We start from the raw sequence: 10526 nt of genomic DNA, 5'->3' as shown, positions 1-10526 counted from the left end.
TGTCTGTCCGGCTGGTGGTCTCTGTGTGGAGTTGGTGTTCTCCCCGTGCTTGCGTGGGTTTTCTCCGGGTGCTCCGGTTTCCTCCCACAATCTTCAAAAACACGCCGATTAGAAACTCTTAATTGCCCCTCTAAAAAAATGGGGTTCAAATAAATACAACAAAACAAAGTCAACTCTAAACTGTTTTTGGTTTCTAAGTGTTCAGGTTGTTTGCAGGTCTTGAGGTTTTTTTTATCATTATTACTGGACAGGATTTGTATAAAGGTTGGTGTTCAATATGGTAGAACTTTATTAAGATCATGTTTTAACACTAAGAGCTGCTGCTGAGAGTCGTCCCACTGTGGTGTATTCAACAAACAATCTAAAAAAAAATGTATATATTTAATATTTCCATCATATGTTGTCCATTTTGTCATCGCTTCATTTACATCAGATTTTTCAGATTCTTCAGTTCCAGCTGTGGATTTCACAGCTCACTTATTTTACCAGCAAAATGTCTGAAGAGTTGATGATTCATACGTGTTTGAAGTTGAAGAAGATTTAGTTTCTTTAGATTTCTTTTTTAAATTTTTTGATCAAATGCATATCAAACAAGAGCTCTGGTCTTAAGAGGTTGAAGGTGCTAAAGCTTGACTTAATCCTGACTCGTCCCAAACTTAAATCTATGAAGAGTTAAGTTTTCTGAGGGCGATCCCTTTCAAGCTGTCACGTACCCTTTTGATATAGTGTTATTATAAAAATATAAATTACAGCCACCTTAAAGTCCCTCTCCAGTCATTGATTTAACCCCTACAAACCTCATCTCTGTCTACATGTGACATATTTTACAGGTATGTTGCAATTAAAAGGATCTCTTTCTGCCTTAAAATGACTTTTATGTAGTCTGACTCATGCAGCTCTCGTCTCTCCACTATCTATATGTTACTGTTTTTACAATCCATTTCACTGAGGGAAACAACAATAAGTAGCAGCCTACTGCACTGAAAATGTAAAGTTTTGCAGAAGATTTGGATTGTGCAGTATGTCGCTCTGCTTTTTTTCCCCTCCACAGTAAGTATGTCTGTGTAGATCCTTAGTCATCCAGGTCATGGTAATGCTAGGATCATTTGGACTGCTTTTGAAAGTCCGTGAAGAAGCCTCTTGGATGAGAGGTGGATAGTCTTCAGGAACCTTCAAGAGAAGTCCAGTTGATTTCTACTGAAGCTCATAGGATTTCCCTGGTAAATTACTCATATAATAATACATACATAATAACAGTGCTCACGTTCCTGTGTGCAAATGTTTCACAAAAATAACCACCCTGTCAGTATTTTGATAGGGGAACCATTTCTGCACCCTTGGCTAAGCTCCACCCAAGACACATCAGATTGGTTGAAAGAAATACAAACAAACTACAGCAGGTTTCCCCCTGTAGCACAATCATAATGAGGAGCAGCCAGACTACTCTGTGCTGCAGAACGGTCTGGCTATGCATCACTATGGGTACACTGAAGTTTTCACTTGGAAACACTGAGCCATGGTGTTGGCTGCATATTTCGCTCATGACACATCTTCTAGATGATAAAAAAAAATACCCTACGGACACACTAACAAGGTGAAAAACTTGATTTTTACCAGAGGGGGTCTTTAAAATGCAAATTCTAAATGTTTTTGCAGAGCAGCTATCACAGCATAAGATGGTGAGGATTTTAGCTGCTTTAACTGGGTGCCACTCTCACTGCGCCATCTAGTTCTTATTATTACCTTATCTTAAAAATTCATTAACAATGAAAGAAGGTAGGGTAATTCGTTGACTCTGATTGGCTGTTAACCAGTCATGTGACCAACCGAGCAAATGAATAAGAGTTGCTCTTCACTGTAATGCCGTTACACTCAGAGAAGACATCTGATACTCTCCAAGTCAGCTCTTTAAAATTGTCGTTCTTAGAGGTGTGATAAATGAGCCCTACCCTGGCTTACCAAGGTTTATTATTTTTCCCAAGATGCATGAATATTAAGAGTGCTAAAGCTAATCAGACAACTGTGGCTATGGGGGGAAAAAAAAAAATCCAACATTTTCTTGACTTACTGACTTGATTGCGGACTTGATTACTAGCCCTGACAAATTCCTGCCTCGTCCAATATGTCATAGAGGCTCCTGGATCTCCTTAATTAATTCGCATTTCAACTCAACTGTAAATTTTTTACTTATTATAAAATATGAGCCTGTGCGAGCTGTCATTTTAATCACTCAGTATTAACATAAATCAAACGGGGATCCTTAAATGAACTCACCTTACTTATTTTTCATTTTATTCGGTCAAATTCTGCTTTAAATGTTCAAATCTTCGCTTTGACCTTCACAAATTCTGACTGAGATTTTACCCTAATGACTCCAGCTACACTGTGACAGCTATCAATGACTCACAGATTCCTTTTTTATTTTTTTGTCTTCCTAGAGCTTGTAAAGCCATTTGGACTAAAATGAGGATACATAAAATCACTGAACCCCGACATTAATTAATGTTTTTCCTCTAGTAGGGGGCATGTTTTCACCGTCTGGAACAAGACCTACCTTACAGGCAAGAGAAAATACATTACTATTTAACACATGTATCTTGGATTTTCTGTTTATACCACATGTGTTTTATATGTACATGTCAGGACAAAAAACAGGCAATGTTCAAAACAGATGATTGGTGGTATTAGTTCTGCAGAAAGCTGGACAGTGACTTCCATCGGCAGATGACAGATTTGTTATTTTCCTGTAAAATAGCTAAAGCTGGATACATCACACTCGGCTTTATAGGTTCATTTGCATCTCAGCCAAAGTCAGTATACATGAGAGTCAAAGCAAGCTGACGAGTATTAATGAAATCTTTAAACAGCAGGTTGTAAATTCATTTAATCGAGTGAGCCGCAGATCAAAAGGTCCCACGCTGTTCTGCCCTTTTGTAAATAAACACTTTCGAAAGCAGCCAAAAGGCAGTTAATTTGTTTCAGATCGGCAAGGACTTGGAAAGGTAGAAACAGCTGAGAAATGAAGAATAGCCAAAGTGCTGAGTGACCAGAAAAAAAGGCGTGCAGCCCACATGTCTGTGTCAGGAGCACTGCAGTGCTACTTTTGTCAAATAGTCCACAGTGTCTGCAGGGACTGAATAGTTCTCATCTAAAAGACATCACAGAGGATGTCAGGCATCGCAATCAAAAAGTTAACTTGTCATGGTGATATCTGGCTTCTGTGCAGATGCTGCATTTGTGCTCTTGATGTGCAATTTGCAAAAATATGACACGCTGCGGTGATAAAGACGTTCCAGCAACTCAGACGTGTGCTGCACTTCAATGTACTGTAAAGTAGCCTCGCTCATAGAGGAGTCATTTAAATAACAATGTCATTGTAGGTTGTGTTTACACAAAATACAGTTAAAATATATTCAGGTGCTCGGTGATGTTTTTTTTAGGGCAATAAAATGTTAATCCGTATCAGTCGCTTGCAGTGACAGTCATGCCTTAAATCCTGTATTAATGGCTCCGAATAGTTCACAGATATTAATATTCTGCATTTAATTTTGTCCTGGAATAAAACATCACATCACTGCCGCCACACACTGCGGTTCCTGACTGAATTCTCTACTTCTTAGTAAAGCTACGAGAGCTCGTACTGTACTTAAATTTTCTATTATATTATTTATATTATACTTTTCCACACCACACATCACAGTTTTACTTTTTACATTATTTATTTCATACCTGGAACTATCTTGAAGATTTCAAAACCTTATAATGAGCACCTACATCTATCTTAAAATTAGTTACTGTACCAATAATATTAACTAGGGTGCGTGATTTAAGCTATCCTGAGTTTTGGCTGTATTGTAAGGACTTTAAATTCATTTTGATATAATTTAAATACTTTTTACTTGAGCATCATCTTGAATCTCTTTCCTACTTTAACTTGAGTAAAAGCTCCTAATACTTCTACTACTGCTGCTTAACATACTGTAGAACACATAATCATTTCTAAATTGTAAATACCTCTGGTTCTGGCCTCCAGCTCCTTTTCCATGAGTTCTTTCTGAGAGGGAAACTCGCTGAGCTTGACCTTGGACATGGTGTCGTTCTGACCGACTGTACTTATCACTTCCGGCTCCTTCTCGTGGCTGTCCTCAGTCTGAACATGGATCCAGGGAATTTTCCTTAAAGGAGACAGCAAAGCAATACATACAAGATAATTAGCTTTGATTTACAGCTAAATTCAATACAGTTTAGTCTCTTATCTGCGTGAACACACCTTTTGAACTTGTAGATGAAGAATGCAGCTAAACCAACAAACACCACACTGAGCAGCATCAGCATGGCCGACCCACTATGGATGGAGTTTGAATCCACAAGTGGTGCTGAAACACAAACACATTAAACCAGCAGCACATTTTGACAAAGACAAATGTGTTAAGCCCTTCCTTTTTTTTTTTTTTCCCCCCTAAATCATGTCGTATTCCAAGGAGATTACTTTCATTACCCAATGTCCTGTACCAACTGCAGGTACAGTTTGAAGAGCAGCTCTCTGCGTGTTATCCCCTCAGGACATTAAAAGGAGCCTTTAGGAGGTCCACTGCTTCTACCTGGGGTGGGTCATGCACTCAGTAGCTTATGCATAGTCATGGCTTTTTAAATGCTGAGATGCAATATTCAAAGTGTTTCCCCCTCAGTCCCCATCTTTCGCTCCTTCAGAGAGAAGCCTATGAAGTCTATGACCTTTCAGGATCATTTTAAAGGCAACCCAGACCTTTGTGTGCAGACAAAATGAAGACAGATCCATTGGTGGATGAAAAGGGTAAAGCCACGCAGGGTTGATCGACAAGTTTTTGCGATATGCTAATGACCTGGTGACCCTGCCGATTTCCTCAGCGCATACCAAATGCCTTCTTTGTCAATCATGTCATTGATCGGCTGATTTCAAAGAGAGCTACTGTCTCACAGCCTCAGGTACAAATCTGTCAAACTGTGAAGGATATTTAAATGCTGTGATATACAATATCATATAAATCTCACCCGGGGAACACAGTTCCTTTGTCTTTGCCTTGCTTTATTTTTTATAGCTCTTGGGTAAAACTCAATGTCAAACCATTCGAAGAAAGACAAATCTTATCTTTTGACAATTGGCAAGCAGAACAAATGCACCGTGGATGTGTAGACATACTGTACTAAACTGGCATAAATTAAGCCTAAGGCCTGTTTGAATGTTTTGTTTTTGTCTACCTGCAAAGGAGTTTCAAATCTAACAACTGCACTAGGGAGCAAAAACAATGTGTTAAGGTTACAGAAAAAAGAAACTTACCCAAGGTTTGCTGAGTCATGTATACAATAATGCGAATGTCAGTTTTCAGTTCAAACTGGACCAGGCCTTGGTTCAGGGCCGTGACAAAAATATCTGAGATCTGTTTCAGGTAGTTAGCACAAAACACAAGGAGAGAGAAAAACATTATGAGACATTAGCATTTCATAATGGTCTCATTATTTCATGAATATCCAATTTATACTTAGAACTTTAAGGAATAGTATAACAACTAAGAAAGTATACTTCTTTGCTTTTTTTTAAACCAAGAGTTTAAGGAAAAGACGAATATCACACGTGTGTCCATTGGTTATGGAGCTCGAGCCAGCAGGCGATTAGTTTTAGCTTAGCATAATGACTGGTTGCAAGCGGTTGGACACTTAGCCTGGCTCTGTCTGCAGCTTAAAATGACAGTGTTACAGTGTGCATCTCCTCCTCGTGCTTTCAGTTTTTATGTTAGTGTGCAGAAAGTGTTAAAGTAAGAAATGCCAAACTATTCTTTTAAGTGTCTTGATTTGTTGGCTCCTCTACATTGCAGATGGTACAGATGGAACATACAAAAATGAAAACGGAGCCAAAGTCAATCAATGTACTCTAATTATGTACTAGTAGACACGATTTGGCACTAGCCTTTACATCCAGAGCTGTCATATCAGTAGCAGGAAACAGCTATTCTTGATAAAAGTTCACATGATATCTAAGCAAACATCTTTAGATATCATGGCTCTTACCCTCTCTAGAGCCTCCTCACTCCTTCTGTTATGCTCACTTGATGTATGCTCATCGGGCAGGATAAAGAGCTCTGCTGTAGTTGGAAGTCCCGGGTACAAAGACACCAGCAGCTGATCTTCGAGAACCCCAGACACCTGCAGTGACAGAACAACACAAAAAGGGAGATATAACTTCACAATGGAGGTTAAAGTTTGGAACTTTGAAGTCTGGATCTGAAAAGATTTTGACACCAGCTTCAATTGAAGATTCACACTGGATAACGGTGTCTGGTTACTGTCATGACAGATAAACTAAAAAAGGCTCACACATGGAGCATAAAGCATCATGACTGCTGTGTCATTACCACGCACAGGTATGAAATAGTAATGACCCTGAAAGCCACTAGCATCCAATGTGGGCTCCAGGAAAGATCTCCCGGGGGTTGATGTACCTGCGACAGAGCTGTCCGCACCACACGGCCTATGTCCTCCCTCCATTCGGGGATGTCAGGATTGTGCTCGTCAAGCGCAGGCGAAAACGACAACAGCAGCGACCTGAAGAACTCTGGGAAAAAAAAAAAGAAAGGTGAAGCGATGTCTTTTAGAATATGAATGCTACTTCTGGTTTAGTTTTTGATTAATCTGATGTGCAGTTTTGTCTTTTTTCATTTGCCAACATACGCCTTGAAGTTAATTGCTCCTCAAGATTTTGTGTTCGCATACCGTGACATTTTATTCATTAGATAAGTCCACGCTGACATCAACGTGGCGCCGTTCGCAGCGCTGACCGAGAGGCATCACACTTTCCCAGAGATAGCACATTGCATATTCATGTATCGTGCATCTCTCCAATTAAAGTGCTTTGAAGACTGTCTCCCTCACTCACCTTTAACAGTTATAACTTTGGAATCCTGCAGTACAGTGCTCCCAGAAGCAACCTGGACCGTGACCTTGTTTTTTCCCTCTTTCTGGAACGTGTATGAGATGCTTCCTTCCAAGGTTATAATGGGCTGGATTTCAAAAGGAGAAAAAAAAAGAAAAAAAAAACACAGAGAATCGCACAGAAAAACCTGCATCCTCTCTGCTGAATATAGAATGCTACGTACATGCAGCCCTTGACATACTGTATAATGAGGGGGTGCTGCAGGGAACACAATCAACGTGATAAATAAATATGACCAGCCATCCTCTAGGAAGACACCGGGCAATCACGTGCGGTTTTACATGATTTGTGGGGAAGCTCTGTCGATTTACACTTTCAGATTGTAAACAACACCACCAGGACATCAAGGAGAGGAGGGGGGGGGGAGTGGAATAATGGAAGGATGGCAGTAAACAGGACAAACGCATTTGTGGGAGAACAGTGGGAAGAAGAGGAGATAAGCTTCTCACCTCGGAGCTGTTGTCAAACCACCAGAAGAAGGTCAACGTTCTGGGGTGGCTCGGCCAAACCACCGCAGTCAGATTAGCCTCCTTCCCTCTGATGGCTACAATAGGAGCGGAGAGATATACACGCTCCACTGGACCTGAGGCGGCGACACATACACCAGCACATATCCATACATGCATCAAATAAATGCACGCAGCAAACACCGACTATTATCACAATCGCAGCTGATGCACATTTAGCTCCAGGTGTGTGCTTTTGCATTTGCCGAGACTAAAATACATAAAAGTAACACAAGCATGACTGAAATGGAATTCAGCAGAGTGGGAACGTGACTATCCATGAAAGAGAAGAGGTTTTAGCTACATGCACTGCCGCAGGAATCAGTAATGATGTTTCTTATTCACATACTGGTGATGTGTAAAAACAGTGTGCTGCTGTCAGATCCCTGGCTGTTTTCCGCAGAAGCTGTCACTCGGTAAATCCCAGTCGCTCTGTAGATGTGCTTGATGCCATCATCAGTCCTGCTCAGGTTAGAGTATGTGATCTTGATGCCGTCCCCAAAGTCGAGCTGGATGCTGGTTCTCAGCGAGTCTCCCTGTGGACAGACAGGGTGACATAGCATCTGTCACTGAGGCTTAGGTCGGGATCCTTCACTTAGACCACATACAAGCGAAGAAAGCTCAGCCCATTCCTAAAAGTGTCGCGGCTGAGACGTCCTATAAGCTGTGTCACAAGCACTTGATAGGTGAATATGAATGGAAGGAGACAGATATTCAACCGAGAAAAACAAGTGGAAAAGTAAAAAGAGAGCAACAGAGGCAAAAGAGGTCATGAAAATGTCCCAAAGAAAGAAGGATGTGTTTATAATCTGCTGCCATTTTGCCAGCGAACAAAAATCATTCAAAACAAACATATTGCCATTATTGAAGTGTTTTTCATCCAGATTCAAAAACACGCTGATAATTAACTCTGGTTTTATTTATGTAGGCTTTGAGATATCTACAGTGTGAGACTTCGATAGGTCAAGCTGTATTTGTGATGCTCACAGCAATGGAAAATCAAAGTATTCCATTAACAGCCTGTCAGGAGTTTTTAGGCAACCTTTCAGAAAAAGAACTTCCAATTAAATCTGTAAACATGGTGATCTGAAGATTATCTGAAGATTATCCAGGGTAATGATACTGGGGATGCCCTGACTCTTCTTCTTGCACCATTACTGTAATAACCAAAGACTGTATATAAGGAGGGGATTAGCTTCTGCATCTGAAAAGGGAATCCAATGCATAAGTGATTTAAATCTGCATTCTTTCTAATGGCAAGCAGGGGGCGACTTCTCTGGCTGCAGAAAAAAGTGCAATTACACAGAAGTAAATGAGAAAATGATCATCCTTCTTTCCTGATTTGTTACCACAGAAAACATTTTCCTGATTAATTTATGGTCTTCATTACTAGTTTCAAGTCTTCTTCAATGAAGTGTCGTGTCCATGTTGTGAATTTAGGTCCCATTCAGTGGAAAATTGGTGATAAAGCAGAGTTTGCTGTAGGATGTGGCTACGTTGTGATTGACAAGTTGCTAATGTGTCCGTCTGCGTAGTGTCCTCGTGTTCTTCTTGCCATGGATTCAAATGATTATCATGAAATCGTCCAATACTTTTGTTGATGATCTAACACCGCGATGTTAGTTGTGTTGGTATCTACAAATATTTACTGCACTGCTGTGGAATGTGGCACAGATATTTAAAGTCTCAAGGATAACTGTCCTCATGATGATCCAAGATACTATTGGGTGCCAGCAGCTGATTATCAGTTCTTCAGGTTTCCACTGAAATATCTTTGCATCCATTTGATAAATTTAAACATAACTTTGCACGGATGCTCATTATCACGATGAAGCTGACCTTGTAATAAATATCTAGTTAAATCATCAGGGCAAAATTCAGACTATTTATTGCTTTATGACGGTCAGACACATGAAAAAAATATTCATCCAATCATCTTCAGTTGGGTTTTGTGCTAATTCGAAAACGCTACCACGCTAAACATTGATGGCATGCAAACGAAATCAACGCGAGCAAGTTGGCACACTGAGCATTGTGCTAAAGCTCGGCGGCAGACAAACACTAATACATGTGTGGGGCTGCTCTCAAGGTGGGTTGGTTGAAATTAGATTGAACAGACATTTTAAAACAGTTCTTGTTCCTTCAAACACTGGTGATCCCGAGGTGATTTGACTCACATCATCAAGGTAGACCATGAAAGTGACGTTGCTTCCAACAGCAGCACTGAGCTCTCCCTGACTGGTGGACAGACGGAGGCCTCGGGGTGCTCTGGGACGACATGTCTCCCTCCTGGGCGAGTATACGTTCCTTCCCGTCTCCTTACAGTTATTGGACAAAACCTTGCGATACCTTTGAAGCGTAAAGGTAAAAATGAAAGACAAATATTGTGGCATTCGATGCTAACAGAATACAGCATGAGCACACAACATACATACTTTGGAATTAAATTCTTCACAGAGAGAAAGCAAAATGTTTTTCCAAAGTTTTAACACTTTTTGATGTGTTTCTGGAGGTGTCATCACCATCCACTGTATTTTCTAATTCTTTCCACTTGACGAGCTTCTTCTTCAATTTCTTTTTCACAGTTCATTGTGGGACAAGAGCATCCATTAACAGCACAGCCCGTGAGTGTACTTAATTTTGTCACTATTTGAGAGTGAACACGCCGCATAACCAAACCCTGCTTTGCATTATTGTATTATGGAATTGGGACACAGTGTAGGTTACATTTTTCAGCTCTCAGAGTTTTATTTCAGAGCCAAGTGGCAGTAAACCATTATTTCCTGTTTGCATTCTACACAACATGACAAACAAGGTGGAATGGAATAATATTGTTTTGTGATGGACTGAACATTGGGGGCCACTTACCCTGTGCTGTTAAGGAAGCTTTGGCTGGTGCTGCAGCTTTTAGCCGCACCATTTGGATTAAACCAAAAAGCCGGGGAGCACTTCCCATCCGCCTGGCGCTCCCAGCCATAATCACTGCCAGAAAAAGAAACAGCATAAAAAAAAAAAAAAACACAACACTTCATGAAATGATAAACACTGTTACT

The 10526-nt window shown here is 40.4% G+C and overlaps 1 protein-coding gene across 1 annotated transcript in view; it reads right to left on the bottom strand.

Annotated features, from left to right (window-relative positions):
* Positions 1-10526, bottom strand: part of LOC103360892 (VPS10 domain-containing receptor SorCS3-like) — a 51971-nt gene that overhangs the window by 6189 nt on the left and 35256 nt on the right. The window contains exons 17-26 of the mRNA XM_008286821.1: positions 10342-10455; positions 9651-9822; positions 7823-8009; positions 7417-7550; positions 6911-7034; positions 6477-6589; positions 6046-6180; positions 5318-5417; positions 4271-4376; positions 4015-4175 (exon numbers count right to left, since the gene is read on the bottom strand). Coding sequence (XP_008285043.1) covers positions 4015-4175; positions 4271-4376; positions 5318-5417; positions 6046-6180; positions 6477-6589; positions 6911-7034; positions 7417-7550; positions 7823-8009; positions 9651-9822; positions 10342-10455 — 1346 coding nt within the window. The remainder of the gene's footprint in view (positions 1-4014; positions 4176-4270; positions 4377-5317; positions 5418-6045; positions 6181-6476; positions 6590-6910; positions 7035-7416; positions 7551-7822; positions 8010-9650; positions 9823-10341; positions 10456-10526) is intronic.

Source organism: Stegastes partitus, unplaced genomic scaffold (genome assembly GCF_000690725.1).
Source record: "Stegastes partitus isolate 25-593 unplaced genomic scaffold, Stegastes_partitus-1.0.2 Scaffold471, whole genome shotgun sequence".
Lineage (NCBI taxonomy): Eukaryota > Metazoa > Chordata > Actinopteri > Pomacentridae > Stegastes > Stegastes partitus.
This window is presented reverse-complemented; position numbering and strand designations above follow the sequence as displayed.